Raw genomic sequence first — 19,308 nt, 5'->3', positions numbered from 1 at the left:
CTGTCTCCCCATCAGTTTTTTGGCCATACGTGTTGTTAGGTCTGCTTTGTTCATGAATGAGTGAGACAAACACCAGGCTGAGTCGAAATCAGGGTTTTTTGTTCTTTATTACCGGATTGTAACACTTGCGACTAACCATGTTAGTCGGAGAATGCATTCTGCCGTTATCAGCAAAATGGTGATTTTTTATACCCTTGGATACATGCTTAGAACATCATCATATCATTACTTGTCCAATGACTAAAACTGTTGCTATCCTTTCCCTGCTAGCTTCCTGCCTCTCAATCCATCAATGTCTCTCTTATCTTGTAAGTACAAGGATGCATTCACATCTTGTTACAGCCCTGTACATTCCCATCTCATGATGTTTTACCTTACAGTGTCCACGTGAAGTCCTGTGTGTGCTGTTTTGGCAGAGTTATCAACCCTTGGTAAAATATTTTTTTTTGGTCTTCTTGTGCTTCAGTGGTGAATGTCTGACACTAGTAGGTTGGTCAATTGAGGTTGCCACAGTGATTGTTTAAAACTGTGTGGTGGACAAAAGGACCAATGAAATGCAAAGTTTTTCCTGGCAGGCGGGCAGCTCTCTTCCTTCTAGACCTGAGCCAAAGCCCGATTGGAGCCAGCTCCTGTGGGTGCAGATTGGCTTGCTGTCCGGATTCTGTTCCATTCTCGTGCTCCACCCCTCCCTGTCCCATCCTCAGCACTTCCTCATTCCTTTCCATCAGCCTCGCAATGCCTGGCCTACAAGATGGCGCCAAATGGTTCTCCCACTGCACGGCACTAAGTTGCTGGAGAAGCTCCGCAGTCCACGCAGCATCCATTGGAAACAAAAGGCAGCATCAGGTTTCTTATCATGAACGTGTTACAAAATTTGTTGTTTTGCAGGGGCAGTATTGTGTGTTACAAGTGCAAAGTTGCTCTACATTACAGTTATGTAAATACAATATTTAATATTTAAAAATAAATAGTCAAAAAGAGAAGAATGCAAGTAATGCCTATAGGTTCATTGTCCTTTCAGAAATCTGAGGGCAGAGGGGAACAAGTTGTTTCTGTAATGTTGAGTGCTCATCTTCAGGCTCCTGTACCACCTCCTTGATGGTAGCAGTGAGAAAAAGGCATGCCCAGGATAGTGAGGCCATTGATGGTAGAGATGCTTCTTCTTAAAGATCTCAATGGAGTAAAGCCCATGCCAAGTTTTTAACCCTCTGTAGCCTTTTCCTATCCTGTGCATTGGCACCTCCAGACCAGAGTGATACATCCAGTCACAATGCTCTCCACAGAAACTTGTAAGAGCCTTTGGTGACATAACGAACCTCCTCAAACTCCTCACCAAGTATAGCCACTGGTGATCCTTCTTTACGATTGCTTCAATATGATGTTGACACCCAGGAAGTGGAATTTCTTAACCCTCTCCACTGCTGACCCCTCAATAAGGTTTGTGTTCTCCTGGTTTCCCCTTACTGATGCCCTCAATCAGTTCCTTAATTTTTCTAACGTTGAGTGCAAGTTTGTTGTTGTGACGCCACTCAACTAGCTGATCTATCTCACTCCTGCACGCTTCCTCATCACCGTTTGTAATTCTGTCGACAGCCGTGGGGTCATTGGCAAATTTGTAGATGGCATTTGAACTGTGACTAGCTACACAGTCATGGTTGTCGAGTGTCTAGAGTGTCTGTACTGACTGTGGTCTTCCATTGAGGTCAAGGATGCAGTTGCAGAGGGAGGTTCAGAGACCCAGATTTTGAAGCTTGCTGACCAGTACTGAGGGGATGATGGTGTTAAAAGCTAAGCTGCAATCAATGAAAAACAGCCTGATGCACACATTGCTGTTGTCCAGGTGATCCAGGAGTGAGCGGAGAGCCAGTGAGATTACATCTGTTGTGGAATGATTGTGGTGGCAGGCAAATTGCAGTGGGTCCAGCTCTTAGGAACAAGTCAATTCTGGCAATGACCAACCTTGCAAAGCATTTCATTGCAATAGATGTGGGAGCTACTGGGTGATGGTCATTTAAGCAGCTCCCTCTACTCTTCTTGGGCCTTATTGTCTTGACAGATGCTCCATCAATGGCCTTTGAGATAGATATCACAGGGTTGCCAGCTTATGCAGGGATTCTCATTGGTACAGTTGAATTCTCCTTTTTCAAAGGGTGCCGAAACAGTGTTCAGCTTATCGGGTAGCGAAACATCACCAGCCATTTATGATGTTTAGCTTCGTCTTGTTTGATGTTCTGATCTGCAAGCCCTACAATTGCTGGTGAGCATATAACTCTCTTTCTAACTTCACACGGAATTGCTTCTTTGCTGTAAAGATAGCCTTCTGTAGTCATACCATACAACCATGCAACCTTCCTGCTGTTGGAGGTTCTCGTCAGAAATTCATATAACCAAATAACAATTACAGCACAGAAACAGGCCAGTTCGGCCCTTCAAGTCCATGCCGAACACCTTTTCCCACCTGGCCCACAACCACACCCCCACCACCCTCTGAGTGAAGAAATTCCCCCTCATGTTTCCCCTAAACTTTTCCCTTTTCAATCTCAATCCATGTCCTCTTGTTTGAATCTCCCCCACTCTCAATGGAAAAAGTCTGTCCACATTGACTCTATCTGTCCCCCTCATAATTTTAAATACCTCCATTAAATCACCCTCAATCTTCTACACTCCAGGGAATAAAGTTCTAGCCTGTTTAACTGTCATTCAAACCCTGAAACCCAGGCAACAAACATTCTTGTAAATCTCCTCTGCATTCTCTCTGTTTTGTTGATAGACTTCCAACAATTTGACAACCAAAACTGAACACAATATTCCAAATTTGGCCTCACCAATGACTTGTACAACTTCAACATGACATCCCAACTCTTGTAAATTAAGACACAGGATTTTCCAATCATTATTTTAAACAAAATCAAAACTATTCAAATACATACATGACTTACACAAAACACTGATATTCTTTTATCTGCAGGTGAGGCAGAATTATCACTTATTAGTAGTGCAAAAGAAAACTGGACTCAAGAAGATACGTATATATGTAAATGAAAAACTGACTGGAATGCAGAGAGAAAAAAAAAATGAATGAATGAAGTGCAAAAATAAAAATCCTTAAATGAGTGTGAGTTCATTGTTGTGCAAGTCTTCTGGCACCTATACCTCTATTCTGATGACAGCAGTGAGAACAGAGTGTCTGGTGGCCAGTGTGGTTCCTTGATGATTGCTGCTGCTCTCTGATGGCAGCATTCCCTGTAGATGTTCTCGATGGAGGGACATATTTTGCCCATGTTGTCCTGGGTTGTGTCCACTACTTTTTGCTGGGTTTTCTGCTCAGCAGATTTTCCACCACACCTCTGTAGAAATTTGCCAGGGTTTCCGATGTCATACCAAACCTCTGCAAGTTCCTTGATACTTCAAAATATTGAAAAGGATTGCAATGAGAAAATGGCACCTCATGACCAGACATGGCAAGGAAGTTCATGAAGATAGTCCATCATTGTTTGTGTCTCATTTTCAGTCGTTGACTGATCCAACAACTCACAGGAGACCCTTTTCTGGATGATTGATTTTCCCACCTCTCCTCCCTGGCCTTTGAACCCTTGAGTACGAAGTTTTGGAACTCAGAAAGCCAGTCTGTTAAACAATTTTGAACTATTTCAACTCTGTCCCATTGAACGGTTCACCTCCAGAGAGGAATCTATCCGTCGGGAATTTTACTGATTCAGACTGACCCTTTATCCGTTGGAACTAAACCAGGAAGAGGTGGGGGTGAGGTAGAAATGGACCAAAAGCCACTGCAAGGTGGGAGGTCTGCTGGAAAGGTTACAGGAAGCTTCAGCAGCATCGGAGGTTCAAAGAAGAACCCAGCCACGAGTAAAATTGAATGTACATCAAAGTGACCTTTTGGGAGTGTCATCGTAGGTCAATGGGGGTTAAAACTGAAGCTTTGCTGATAACATTCAATTAGTCTGCTGAATCCCACCCATTAACTATTCACTGGAAGATAAATCAAACAATGGGGCCCACCCTTTGGAAAATAATTCTGCAAATGTCCGAGTATATTAACAATACATGGGTTTTAAGAATGCTTAAAGCACTCAAACTTAACTAAGAAATCCACAAACACGCTGGAGAAGCTCAGCAGGTTGCACAGCATCCAAAGTAAGTATAAGGTAATGAACATTTCTGGCCCGAGTCCTTCGTCAGGTCAGTTTCTTCAGCACATTTGACCAGTGCGTGCGGCTCGAGCATCTGCAGACTTTCTTATTTAACCGCAAACTTTACTAAGTTGTTGGGGTGCTATCCTGGGGTTCAGAGATGCTGGGCCAATGCATGTGATATGTTAACCACTGTCATTAGGGAAGTGTTGAGACCATCCCACTGAAACAGAAATACATTGCCTGGAACTCACAACATGAGGAAGACCGCAATCAGCTGAAATAATTAAGCCTGCTCATATGAAGAGTGTCAGATTTAAATTCTGGCACACGAGTCCATGCAGCCCAGTTACACCCAATTAACCTATGACCCCATACATTTTGAAAGAATGAATGAAACCGGAGGAATTCTGCGCAGTCATGGGGAAAATATATGAACTCCTTACAGACAACACTGGATTTGAAGCTGGGTGGCTGGTGCTGTAATAGCATGCCCATGCTGTCTTAAGAAAAGGGAGACCTTGTCTCAGAACATTCTCACACTTTCTGATGAAGCTCAAATTAAATTGACTAACATTGACATAACAAGCTGCTGGACATCCTGAAGAGCAATAGGAAAAGAAAATGGACTGGAACTGAGTCGTCATTCTTCTTCTTGTTGGCACAGACTTGTTCTTGGTCCTATAGTCTTGCTATGATTAATGTCATGTTACTCCATGTTTCTGACATCGTGCATGCTCGTTCCCATGCCCAGAAGTTTGAACTGAAGTTTGCAGTGTGTGCAATCTAAATTGAGCGAAAGAAAAATAAGATCTTACTGATGAAACCAAAATGATAAAACAAGTCACTGCTAGAGCCAACTGAAAGGCAAGAAAATCCTTCACATTCACCATGCCGTGTTTTTACTTGGATTACAACATGTATGTATTTACTTTAGGGCTTAGTGCGTGAGTATTCACATTGGAAAAGATCAAGGCAAGAGCACTTTTTTTTTAGCACATTGCTCCTATTAAGGAGCACATATTTTGGCAATTAGACATCAACCACACTGGTTGTAATTGAGGACATTGTTCATTCTTTACATAGGTCTCTGACTAATGACAGAATCTGAAAGGTGTTCCATTAAATGGGCTGTTATGTCATTTACAGTAGCCAGATCTCAGAAATAATGTTGATATTGCATTCAAGGTTATGGTTGTTCTCCAATGCTATGAAGAAGTCTAGGGTCCTGATTTTGGAGGACATGTATAATTAAAGCTGCCCTGGCTCCAATCTCTTCACCCACCTCCCATCAGAAAGAAGATTCACAAATGAGAGTCCATGTACCACCTGATTTAATGACCGTTTTCTCCCTGCCATTATCATAGCTGTGAATAAACCCCAAAATAGTTAAATTATGTTGCCTCTGTTCCATACAAACTGATCTTGCTCTGTAACTCTGATCTTCTGACCTGTTTGTTATATATGGGATGTCCATTGGACGACTCACAGAACAATTTTGTATCACTGCATCTTGATACATGTGACAATAAACTTGAACTTGAGATACAGCTGGAGGTCCACTTGCACACTGGAGAGTAGTCTGAATTGACATTATCTCATTGTTCTTGGCAATGCCCCAGGCATACACACTGGTACACCTTGTCAGTCAGATCACACTCTCTGGGTTTGAAGATTATAGGTTCAAACTCCACTTACACAGAGAATGGTGAGAGTGTGGAATGAGCTGCCAGCTGTAGTGATGAATGTGGGCTCGATTTTGACATTTAAGAATATTTGTATAGGTTCTGCACATGGATGGGAGAGGAATGGTCCCGGTATAAGTCTTTGGATCGAGGCAGAATAATAGTTCAGCACATCCTAGATGGACTGAAGGGCCTGTTTCCGCTGTAGTGTTCTATGTGACCCATTGCAATGTCTCAGCCATTCAATAAGATCATGGCTGATTGGGTTGTGGACAAACTCACTCAGCTGCCTAATTCATAATCCTTAAATCCCTGGCGATGCTAAAATCTATCTAACTGTCTCTTCAATGCATTTCAGGAGGCAGCCCCGACTGCTTCCATGGGCAGAGAATTTGTACAAATTCTCTGCACTCTGGGAGAAGCAGTTCCTCCTCATCTCCATTCTAAATCAATGCCCCTGAATTTTGAGGTTATGTCCTCCTCGTTCTGCAGGGGCACCTTTGTCACATGAACTACCACCATCGTTGGGTAACTAAGTGAAGTGCTACAAATACTGGCCTTGCAGATATCGCCCTGTTGTGTGCTGCAGGGTCTCGACCAGAAGCGTTGCTCAGCCCTCTTCCTCCACAGATGCTGCCTGAGTCCCTCCTGTGGTTTGTTTCACTTGAAAGCCAAGCACCATATAGTTCTCAAAGTGCAGAAATGTCTCGGCATTTTTCTATCCATCCTCCAGTGCATCTACATAACTCCTTGATGCCGCTATTCCTACTGAGCATTAGACACTGCACCTCTCTTGATTTGGCAGCCTTGTACACAGCTGATCCATGAACTACAGGTGTCAACCTGCCAGAATAAGACCCTTCTTAATTAATTCTGCAGTCCTGACCCTGCGAACACATGGCCCCCATTGTGTTTGAGGTTCAAGACGTCATTTGGCAACCTCGTGTGTGTTTCAACATATAGTAAAGGGCAAAAACAAATTCCATTTGTCTTCCAGTCAGGTTTGATACGGAGCCAAGATCATGAATACCTTATAACTCCATTACCTCTTCACCTGGCACCAAGACACAACTACACAACAGCTGCCGGGCACCGTCCTCATGCCCTCTACAAGCGATCAGTGGAGCAGAGACTCCAGCAGAAACTGGTGGGTACAGAACCCGATCACCTGTATCCCGATCACCAACAGACCAAGTATCAGTGGCAGCAGGGAGACCAAAAGCAACACTACTGTGGGCGACGAAAGAAATGTATGTAAGGAAATTTTCTGTTTAATTACTTATTGTTAAGTCCATAAAATATAAAACCCGTTCAAAGATAGCTCTTGTGCACTTGGAGACAGTTCACACATCTCTTGAAATGGGGATGCCTGAGAGATTGCAGATGCAGGACTCCGGAACAAAGAACAATCTACTGGAGGAGCTCAGCTGGCCACCAGCAAATGGGTTTTGGCTCGAAGCGTCAACCATTATTTTTTTCTCTCAATGACATTGCTCAAACTGCTGAGTTCCTCCAGTATGTTTGTGTTTTATCCATTAAAGCGCCAGCAACCCAGGGACGAATCCAGTGCTGTCTGTAAGGAATTTGTACATTCTTTGTCTTTAAGGGTTTTGCCTGGGTGCTCTGGTTTCCTCCCACCCTCCAAATCGTACGGGGTTGTAGGGTGATTGGTGTATTTGGGCGACATGGATTCGTGGGGCGGAACTGTGCTGTATGTCTAATTTACAATTGATATAAATGAGCCCAGGCTTTGCTTTAGCAAAAATTCTCCCAATTTCTATTGTTGGCCGTACGTCATCATTCAGATCCAAGTGTCACTTTCTGGTGAGCTGATGTGGCCTGTGGCTGACTTCAGACCCACAATAATCGTGTTGATTCTTAGCCCTGAACTGGTTCAAAGGACACATTGAGTGCGCCATAATTGGTAGCCTAGCCAATCTGCACTGATTGGGGTCTGCCGCTGAGGAAATCAAGGATCTAGTGCAGAGGGATGGACAGAGTCCCAGATCCTTTAGCTTCGTCGTGAGTTTTGGTGGTGCAATGGTGTCGATGAACAACAGCTTGATGAAGGTGTTCCTCTATCCAGGTGATCAAATGCAGTGCAGAGGGCTAGAAAAATGGCATCTGCCATTGACTAGTTGTGACGATAGGTGAATTGAAGTGGGTCTAGGTCCTTCCTGAGATAGGAGTCGACTTGCTCCATAATCAACATCTTGAAGGACTTCATCAGTGGCACTAGCCAAGGGTTGTTGAAGCCGGCCACCTTACTCTTCTTGGACACTGATTAATGTACATTGAAGCAGGTGAGGACACATGACAGCTGTAGTAAGAGATTGAATATGTCTGCAAAAACTCCAGCCAGCTGGTTCACACAGGTTCTAAGGACCCAACCACGTACACCATCTGAACTGGATGCTTTCTGAGGAATCATTCACCCCCCCTCCCCCCTCAAGTTCTGTCACCTCAGCTTCAGAGACTGGGAGCCCTGAGTCACTAGGGACTGTGGCAGATTGTGAGAGTTCTCGATTTGTACTTTCTCTTTCAAAGCGAGCACAGAAGGACTTGAGTTTTTCTGGAAATGATGCATCGCATTTGATGACAAATTGATGAGGAATGAGGCTAATAGGCTTGTTCTTTAAGGAGTTGGTATCAACATGATGGGATGAAGGCTCTCTGTACATGATAAAATTAAGGATGGGACGGTTAACGTAGCAACTAGTGCGACACTATTACAGTGCCAGTGACCCAGGTTCAAACCTGGTGCTGTCTTTAAGGAGTTTGTATGTTCTCCCGTGTCTGCATGGGTTTCCTCCGGGAGTTCTGGTTTCGTCCCATCGTTCAAAATATATGGACATTGTAGATTAATTGGAGCATAGGTTCGTGGGCTGGAAGTGCCTGTTACTGGGCTGTAGGTCTAAATTTAACTTTAAATTTAAAGATTGTGGACGGAAATGGCAATAAAGCAAAAGATGTTCCAAATTACCAGACAAAGCTTCAGAGAGAGAACTAACCAGTTAAAGCTTGTCTTGATCTGCAATTGTTTTTATTGCCATTTTCTATTGTGTTATAATTCACTGAAATCGAGGCAACCTTTGAATGTTCCTCGCACCCCCCCCCCCACCCACCCCCGACCAATAACCAAAAATACCTGATTTTGCCTCAAACTCTTACCCAAACCAAAAAAACACATCTGAAATGAACCAAAGATAAAAAGTGAAAAAAGAAAATTCAAGCAGTAAGGATGGTCCCTGTGGTCAATGTCAGTTCTGGATCCCCACCTTGGGGAATGGATTGGGAGGTTGATGTGGCCTGTGGGGACAGGGGATTGAGTTGGCGAGCTTGGGCTGTTTGTCTCCAATGTCCTTGCATGCTTTAACAAACATTAATCTTGGTGGTAAGTTTGCACCTTGATCTATGACTGCACCTGGGTCTGGAGATGCCTTTCCTTTGTCCAGTATTCCTATCCCCACAAGTATTTCTCCAGGCTTCTCTCTCTCTCTCTCTCTCTGATGCAGCCTCATAACAGTGAGCTGGAGGTAACTCAGGAAAGCCTGTCACTCAAAGTATTTGTACTGTCTAAACAGTGTTAGAATTTAGCTCGATCAGCAGATAGGATAATTGCTTATTTTTTAAAGCTCATGCCGTTCCTTTCTCCTTTCTTCTGAACATTTGATTTTCGCTGAAGGATATTCCCACAAGTGCAAATAACTGTGCGCCAGAACAAAGTTGCTTGTCACTCAGGATAGGCAGCTGCTATTCAACTCCATGCCGTTGGAGCACTTTCTTGCGAACAGCTATCAGGCTCTTGAACCACCCCTTGTTGCACTAATCATGGGCTCCTCCGACACCGCAATAGGACTGTCAGTGCCGTGAGAATGCCACTTATTTTTTTCCTTCACTACACTAACTGAATATTTATTAACTATCTATTGTATTTAAGATCTCCTTTTCATTTATTGTGGTCTATTCTCGTTGTGTTTCGTGAAGGGTTCAATATACTTATTAGCGATATCATTATCCCACCTAACCTCTGGACCACTGTAATACTGAGATCATTCCTAAGCACCATCACGGCTCTTTATGAATAACACAACACAGTCTAGGGTGAGAGTTGGGAGCTGTGCCCCCAGATTTGAGATTTCTAGTCTGGTTTGTGCTTGTTCGTATTTATTTATTTCTCACTCTCCCACTATCTGGCAGAATTAAAGCTTGTAAATATTGGGCCATTATGCAAACGACAGGAGGAGGGGGTGGATGAAGGCTCTGGTTTCCAGTTTTCAATCGTTTATGTTTATAATTATTCCTGTTATTGTTGTTACAATTCATGTTACACAACTTCACATTGAACCCAAACTTGTCTATATGGCAATAAACTTCATTCATTCAAGCCTGCACTGTTGGTAATGACAGGCTGCTCTGCGTGTCCCAGATAGGTGGAGGCAGCAATAAAAGGACTTTGACTTCCTTCTGGAACTGAAGGCTCTCTACTTTCTTTATCCCAACCACCCATTCCATAGACATGCCTCATCCTCCAGTGGAAGATATCCACCTCCTCCCTGATGAATACAGCCCCAGGGGAAGGTTAAAACGCACCACCCTGAATACACGGAAGAACCAGGGCTTGACTGTCGAGACTCTGGTGGTGGCGGACAAAAAAATGCTGGAGAAACACGGCCAAGAGAACATCACCACTTACATTTTGACTGTCATGAACATGGTAAGCCACTGAATCTAGCAGCCATCGTTGTGTGTAGTGTGAGAGGTTAGCATGCAACCACCTATAGCATGGAATTGTTTAGTTTGTAGTCAAGACTAATATCTTGGTTGAGGGAGTCGATAGCATCCCATGGATTGACATTCCCTGGTCTTAGTTGTGACATTGAAACGTGATCCAAAGGAAATCCAGGGTTGACTTGTGGGTTTGATCAGCTGACTGCTTCATTTTCTCATGCAGTATTATTTTGCCAAGCAAATTGGAATTTGGGCAAGGAGATTGGACATAGAACAGTACACACAGGAACAGACCCTTCAGCGCTTGATGTCTGCACTGAACATGATGCCAAATTGAACACAAACTCTATTGCTTGCATGTAATACATATCCCTTTGTTTCCTGTATCTGTATTCATCCATCTGGAAGCCTCTTGCATGCTATTATTGGATCTGCCTCCAAGACTACTCCTGGCCACCTGTTCCAGGCACCCCACCACATCTGTGTTTTAAAAATAATAATAATACTTGCCCCACACTTCTCCTTTAACCCCTCCGCCCATTTTAAATCCATGTGACTTTATCCTGTGAGAAAGACCCGGTTAGTGCCTTTCATAATTTATAATCTTTGATCGAGCCAACCCTCAGCCTCCCACGCTCCAGGGAAAATGACTCAAGTTTGTCACAACCTCTTCCCACAGCTCATATCCTCCAATCCAGGCAACATCTTGGTAAATCTCTCAGTTCCCCAGCCTCCATGTCCTTCCTATCGTGGGGCGACACAAGTGTGGCCTCGCCAAAGTGTTATACAGCTGTAATGTGACTTCTTTATTCTGATACTCTATGCCCCACCCAATGAAGGCAAGCATACCACTATATTCAAAAATACTTTGGGCATGGACCCCCAGATCCCTCTGGGATCCAATTCTTTTAAGATCCCTGCTATTAACTGTATACATTTTATATTTGATCTCCTCAAGGTACACACTTGGGCTGGATTAGATTCTATCCATTTCTCTGCCTATATTTATAACTGATCCATATCCTGTTGCATTCTTCATTCACCCTCCACAGCTCAACCAATCTTAGTGTCATCTATAAACTTATTGACCCACCTACCCACTCTTACACCTAAATATCACACACAACATGGGTCCCAACACCAATCTCTGCAAAACCCCACTGCAAATGGCCCTTCTGCCAGAATAACACCCTTCTGCAGCTACCCTCTGGCTTCTTTTGGAAGCTAATTCAGAATTGAGACAGTCAATTCTCCGTGGATTCCACGCAGCTGAACCTTCTGCATCAGCCTTCCAAGAGGGACCACGCCATACCCCTGACTAAAGTTCAATGTAGACAACATCCACTCCCCCACACTCATCGACCACCATTGTCACCCACTCAAAAAGCTCAATCAGTGCTACATTTAAACAAGAATATCTGAAGACATTGGGGTCGAGCGCAATACACAAATATGCTGGAAAACTCAGCGGGTTACACAGCATCCATGGGAAGCAAAAAGTAACGTGTTATGGGCCTGTCAGGAATCAGGTAGGCACCTTATATAAAAAGGTTGGTGGCAGGAGGAGAAGGAGGGGGAGAAGATGGAGGACTGGGAAGGAAAGGCTAACAGATAAAAGGTGATAGATGGATACAGGTGGGAGGGGAGAAGAGAAAGGCTGAGAAGAAATTCCTCCTCTCTCTTTCCACCCCCCACCCCATCCCCATCACTTCTCAGCTTCTTCTGTCAGCTTCCGTTAGCACCTGATTACAGTGCACAGGCAAGGAACTATGCTGTTAGCTGACCACTCCACAGAACAGCCCAATCTGTTTGACGAAGGTCCAGTAGGAAATTCAGAAAAAATTTCTTCATTCGCACAAGGGTGAGGATGTGGAGCCGCCTTGCACAGGCAGTGGTTGGGATGTACCGAATGGATGTTGAGCAGGGGAGGCCCAAGAAGGGGAATTAAATGGAAGATTGTATGTAAACGAGGGTCCATATGATGTGAACAGGTTGGGCCCAATGTCTTTTCTTTGCTGCTCTTCCTATTTCATTCTGATGTGTGTTTTCCCAACAGGTGTCTAGTCTATTCAAGGATGGAACGATTGGAAGTGACATAAAGATTATAGTTGTGAGCCTCTTGCTGTTGGAGCAGGATCCAGTAAGTTGTTTCCATGCTCCTATCATCCAATCCATACCTGAAGGAGCACGAACTGTGTATGAGTTACTTGGCAACTCTTGGGAATAGGCGGCACACACTCAGCACAGGACAGGCAAAGTCGATCAGTTCACCCAAGTAAGTAGGCGAGGGGGCTGTACAGCTGTCGGAGGCAGCAAGATTGTTACCCACAGACCAACAGTGAGATCTGCAGAAGCAGCTGGGCCCAGTTCATCGGACGGGATATTTTACCAGAGGAAGGAAGTTGAGGGTGAGAATTTGAGCAGGATGTGAGATTTTGGTTGCATGTGGTCTCCAGTCATCCCTTGTGAATGTTTACTGAGTACATGTGGTGTCAACCAATGGGCACAGGAAAGATAGAATCAGTAAGTCTTTCTCTCCTACTCAGGAGCCCTTTGTTAGAATAGGTGGTTTAATACGTGTGTGTGTGTGTGTGTGTGCGCGCCCCCATGCATGTTTGCGTGTGTATTTGTGGTGCACCTGTGCACATGATGCATTTGTGTGTCATTGTGTGTGTATGTTTGTGTGTATTTTTGTGGTGTGTGTATGCATGCATGTACACCTTTGCTTGTGTATCTTTGTGTGATTGAATGTATGTGCACACTTATGTTTGTGTGTGTGTATGAGAGAGAAAGAGAATGGGGCAATTGAAATGCCCTCTCTTGAATCGAGTAACCAAGTGGATTAGTATCACTAGTTGGCCACATGTTACCAACAGAGGATAAATATACCCAGGCAGTGTCCTGTCCAGAGTATGGACTAGAATGCAGTCAGCAAACATTTGGGATAAAGAGGTGGCCCTTTAGAACCAAGTATGTTTTTGCGCAGGTGTCTGTCAGCCTTTCAAATTCCCTGTGCTGAGCACCTGGGCTCTGTCTGAAATGGCCATCTGTTTGCCAGCTATTTTAATGCCTTTTCCCACTCCCACACTGATCTCAGCATCCCCTCTCCCTGGAAACACAAACTAGAGGAGCACCTCCTCCTATTCTGCCTGGGTAGTCATCAACCCAACCATGTGAACATTCACTGCTCCAATATCAAGTAATCTGCACCCACTCTCTTTTCCCTCTGCTTCTGATTGACCAGGTCCTCTCAAACACCCGCTCACCCAGCCCCCTATTACCCAGTTTCCTTTCTCTCTACCATCCTAGTTTTGTCTGTCTATTACCCATTTGGTCCCCATATCCCCTCCCCCATCTGCCCATCATCCCTTCCTGATCTGGTTCCATTCATTGACTCCTTTCCAATCAGTTTCCATAATCTTCAGCCCTTTGTATTCTCGACTTTCGACATGCCATCGTCTGTTGCGATCTCCACCCTTCCATCATCCCCTCCCACCTGCTGCCCATCAACTGCTCCTGCCTCACCCTCACCACTTTAAACTGGCTTATCTCTGCTTTACGCTATTAATCCTGATGCAGGGACCCAACTTGAGACGTAGACCATCCCTTTCACAGATGCTGAGTTCCTCTAGCAACTTGTTTTTTTACCTCTGGAATTCTCTGTGTTAGTAATTGAGTGTACTTGATTATGAGGGTTTATTGCCATATACAGTACAACTCTGACTATCCAAATTGGTCGGGACTGAACCTATTTCGAATGACAAAATTTATTTGGATAACTGGTCATTTTTTAAAGCAACAGCCCAGAACCAACAGCAAATCACTTGCATCAATGTTTAAACAACATCAACAAACATCAAGGGAAGGCTTTTTAAGCATTAAAATAATGTTTAATTTTTACTTTTTAAAAAAAAATGCTGGCTGCCACTGATCTCCAACATCGATCCCCGAGAAGGGTTCCCAGGCCGGTGGAACACTCACTGGCAAGTCAGCTGGCTCCTGTCTTCCCATGGGCTCATTCTGGCAGGGGCTTCACGTCCTGGTTCTCGATGTTGGAGCCCAGCACAGACCCAGTCTTCACCTGCTCACACTCCCCCTCTTGTCCAGGAGGCTGCTCTCCTTGATGTCTCCGGAATGAGGGATTCTTCCAACTGCTTACGGCTGGGGGACAGTTTGAGAGGGAGAGTTGGAAAGAAAAGTCAATAGGGGAAGGTAAAGAAGAAATGGGAAGGGGGGGATGAGTTACCCGAAACGAGGGCAATCGTCGTTCTAATTTCATGTCAGGTGAATTTTTTTTTTGCAACCAGTGAGGTCAGTTCAGCTTGAAAAAAAATTTCTGATAAGGGAGGATTTCTGATTGTTTCAGATTTCCTCATTTACTCAAAATTTTTTTGGAGGTGAACAGACGTCACTTCTGGGTCCAAAAATTTTCGGTTAAATGAGGATTTTGGATAATCTGAGTTCTGCTGTGTGCAGCTACAATATGCATATTCACTGAAATTTGTACTTGCTGCAGCCACACAGGTACAGAAGAATCACTTACAGCGGTGATACAGATTAAATTACCACAATATGACGAGACTGAAAAAGAGATAATAAATATAAAAGGATTGATTAATAAATACCCTATATACTTGTGTAATAGTCATCCTGTGTAATAGTTGAACCCCCTTTTTTTGGCCCAATCATGCTTTCTGTGTGACCTGTGTAAAAGCTGACACCAACTCTCCCCATCCCCCCCTTATTTTTGGCCCCAGCTGCCCACCCACATGAGCTCCAAATATCCCATCCATGGATCCTCGAACCGGGCGCCCGCCCACCAGAGCTCACGACTCCCTGACTGCCTGCCCATCTGAGCTCTCAACACCCCATCAGCGGAACCTCGCCACTGCTGCCTGCCCATATGAGCTCCCGACAGCCCCGACTGTGGACCCTCGGTCTGGCTGCCTGAACACCAGATCTCCTAATATGCCAACTGCGAACCTCGCCCTGACCGCCCACCCACATGAGCTCTCGATCACAGACATAATCTCAGCTGTCTGAACACTAGAACTCCTATCAGCTTGACCATAGACCCTTGCCCCGGCCACTCAAGCACCTGAGCTCCCGAAACCCCAACCGTCGTCCCTCACTCCGGCTACCCAAACACCAGAGCACCTGCCTCCTGGGCTACAGACTCTCTCCTAGACCTTGCCCATCTGAGCTCATGAAGCCCTGAATGTAAACTTATCACCTTGTCCCAGCCATCTGAGTTCCCAACGCCTTGAACAGCGCAGGTGCTTACCATGGTCAAAAATAGTAACCCCCCCACCCCCCAAATTTGACCAGAAAAATTGGTCCTCAAAACTCGACTATAACACAGATACTTTTGGATTCTCATCTGAATTTTAGTTTCTCAAAAGAATGACCCATGTAAAAGACGACCCCCCCCAAATTTTACCCACAAAATTGGTCCAATAAACTTGATTATGGTTTTCAACGTTGCAATTAATAGGAAAAAGGTGTTATGTTTCAACAGTACAAGCAGATCTTTTGATGGTCCTGGAGAAGGGTAGAAAGTGTAGGTTCAAGAGCCTGATAGCTTTTGGAAAAAAAACCTGTTCTCGATCCTAGAGGTGCTGGACCTTAGGCTTCTGTACCTTCTGCCTGAAGGGAGCAGTGAGAATAGATTGTGACCAGGATAATGGGAGTCATTTATGATGTTGGCTGCCTTCTAGAGGCAGCAACTCTTGTAGATATCTTCAATGGACAGAAGGTCAGTGTCTGTGATGGACTTGGCTCAATCTGCCACTTTCTGCAGCCTCTAACATTCTTGGGTACTTGAGTTTCCAAACCAGGCCATGATGCAACCAGTCGGTTTAGTTTCCATTTTAAATTAACATCCGTGAATGTTTGGTGGGAAGTGGAGTGTAAGGGGATGAGGAGTTTGTGGGGGAAAGTGGACGGGACTGTGATTTGTATTGGCTGATGGAGCAGTAATGAAGGATCATGTGGCTCGCCCCACCTGTTTGTAAAATTGTGGAGTCATCTCACACCAAGCTTGCAGAACTAATTGTGAAAAAAAATTGGGCCATGTTGGTTTCTTCTTTCAGCCCGGGTTAGTGATCAGCCACCACGCAGACCAATCGCTGAACAGCTTCTGCCAGTGGCAGTCGAGGTTGATGGGAAAGAATGGCAAGCGGCATGACCACGCTGTGTTGCTCACCGGGTTGGACATCTGCTCCTGGAAGAACGAGCCCTGTGACACCTTGGGTAAGCAAGCAGTGGGCTTCTCTGTAACCCGACCGAGACCGTGCTGAATGAAAACCTCCCTCGCGATGCAAACCATTCTGTCCACAATCTCTGACTGTGTCAAACTCATTGGCCTCAAACACTGTTAGAGGGGAGGGTGAGGCAATTGGCCGGATTGCTGTTAGACGGTTGAGGATGGGATAGCGGCTGCATTGTGGAATGGATTACCAAGAGTTAATGGACTTGTAACATAGTTGTCACAAGTTCAACTCCTTTGGTTCTTGGGGAATTTTGGAAGAAATAGCACAAGGACTAAACTGGCCAGGGCACTGGGAGGGAAAGTGGGTTGAAGGAAACTTTCAGCTTTATTTGAACTGGCCTGTACATGAGATAACAGTCCTATATATAAGTGATTGACCACTAATTCTCCACTGTCAACATAGATAGGGACATGGACGGGAAAGGTTGAGAGGGATTTGGACAGAACTCAGGAAAATAGAACCAGTTCTGTCACCATACGCTTGTTGGGCCAAGGGACCTGTATCAGTGCTGCTAAATTCCATCAGCTTCTCAGGAGGCCAAAGATGGGCAGGTTAATGCCAACCTAATTAATGAGGGGGCACGGTTGGCATAGCGATTAGCGGAACGCTGTTGCAGCGCCCGTGATCGGGACGAGGATTCAAATCCCACGCTGTCTGTAAGGAGTTTGTTCATTCTCCCCGTGTCTCAGTGGGTTTTCTTCATCCCACCCTTTAAAAACATACCGGGGGTTTTAGGTCAATTGGGTGGTAATTGGGCAGCACGGACTCATGGGCTGAAATGGCCTGTAACCGTGCCGTATGTCTGAAAAAAAATTTTAAAACCTCAAGAGTGAAGCACTGACTAGAACAACAGGACAAATTATTGTATACAAGTCAGGCCAAGGGTGGGAACCAGCTGGTTGGTGGAGGCGAGATGCTTGGTATAAGCTGGGCTTCCTCTCACGTCTTCACTGCAGATACATGCATGCTGGAGAAGGTAGGTCTCCTTTATATGGGACCTCTCTAGAGCAAATACCTCTCAGTAATGAGGTACTTTACATTTTTTTTTTAAATCATTGGTTTGAAGCTGGCAATAAACATGACGAGACCATTCTTCCTATCAACACTGTTACAGCCGAACAGAAGGAGGGCATTGTTCCCTTGAGTTGATAAGGAAGGAATAGAAAGCCATAGTGCCTCACACCAACTTCAAGAAGTCGCTCTGCTCCTCGAGCCTGGTACACAGGAACAAGAAATTCCATTCTTGCCCTTCAAACCTGTGACACAGGAACAGAAAGAGGATAAGATTCTCCCACCCATCAAGGACACGAGCCTGTTGTTGCTGGAATCTGGAGCAATAAACAAGGTGGGATAATGATGGGCCTCGTCCCACCACATCAACTCTCCATGTCACTCCGCAGATGCAGCCTGACTCGCTGAGTTCTTCCAGCAGCTCACTTTTTCATCCCTTTGAGCTTGTTATAACAGGATGAGGTCATTTACATTAAGTCAGTTGCCCATTTAAAAAGTGACTCCAAACTGCAAAGAGAAAAATGTCCAGATAGTGTCTTTGCAGAGAGGCTGGTAGAGGACAAATCATTGGGCTGCTAAAAATTCCCTTCTTCATTATTGAAAGCTGCTTGGGATCTATTCTTTCCACCAGGTTTAATATTTCACTGGTTAACGGCAGATTTACCTTCCGAATGTATAAATCGCAAATATTGATGGGACATGGGCTTCTTGCATAAGCAAGCAGGACTTGATGTCATTTGAAATACAGAGCGGAAAGATTGTTTAAACAGGGGGAAATAGCACAGCACAGAGGAATGCTATTTAGTGGAAGGCTATATCCTTTGAAGAAGACCGCAGAGCCCACCTCACTGACAAAAGACAAAGGAGGAAAAACCCAACACCCAACCCCAACCCACCAATTTTCCCTTGCAACCGCGTCTGCCTGTCCCGCATCGGACTTGTCAGCCACAATCGAGCCTGCAGCTGACGTGGACTTTTACCCCCTCCATAAATCTTCGTCCGCGAAGCCAAGCCAAAGAGAGAAGATATCCCATGTGGTTCGATGTGTCATTTTATTGAAAGTTCCCCAGATGTTTTGAGCTGAATGTTTAGCTTCAGCTGATATTTCAAGTGTGTGGAGGTGTTAACATCATTCCGGTTGCTAGGTGAAGCAAGGTTGCTTGCCGGAAAAACTGTGTGTGTTGGGGGTGGTGGGGGGAAGCAATCAGAAACTCTGCCAGACGGAGAGCTCCCCATCCTCTGTATAAAGTTCCATCAGGCCCTGCTGGGCCGTATCAAGTCAGACTGGAGATGTCTTTTCTGGGAGAGGAGCATTATATCATTCTGGAGTTGGACAGCATGGAACCAGGTCCTTCGGCTCAACTCGTCCACACCATCCAAGTGGCCGACCTGAGATTGTTCCATTAGCCTGTATTTGGCCCATATCAAGTTTATTATCATCTGGCTGTACATAAACAA

General features: G+C 44.9%; 1 protein-coding gene across 2 annotated transcripts in view; it reads left to right on the top strand.

Annotated features, from left to right (window-relative positions):
- Positions 1 to 19,308, top strand: part of adamts18 (ADAM metallopeptidase with thrombospondin type 1 motif, 18) — a 186,730-nt gene that overhangs the window by 57,385 nt on the left and 110,037 nt on the right. Inside the window, exons 4-7 of one of the 2 annotated variants that reach the window (XM_069902070.1) lie at positions 6,834 to 7,086; positions 10,354 to 10,553; positions 12,624 to 12,707; positions 16,660 to 16,819. In XM_069902070.1, coding sequence (XP_069758171.1) covers positions 6,834 to 7,086; positions 10,354 to 10,553; positions 12,624 to 12,707; positions 16,660 to 16,819 — 697 coding nt within the window. Of the gene's footprint in view, positions 1 to 6,833; positions 7,091 to 10,353; positions 10,554 to 12,623; positions 12,708 to 16,659; positions 16,820 to 19,308 lie in introns of those variants that run through there. The other variant, XM_069902071.1, reaches the window with a different exon arrangement.

Source organism: Narcine bancroftii, chromosome 10 (genome assembly GCF_036971445.1).
Source record: "Narcine bancroftii isolate sNarBan1 chromosome 10, sNarBan1.hap1, whole genome shotgun sequence".
Classification (NCBI taxonomy): domain Eukaryota; kingdom Metazoa; phylum Chordata; class Chondrichthyes; order Torpediniformes; family Narcinidae; genus Narcine; species Narcine bancroftii.
Note: the sequence above shows the minus strand (reverse complement) of the source record. Positions and strands in the feature narration are given on the sequence as shown.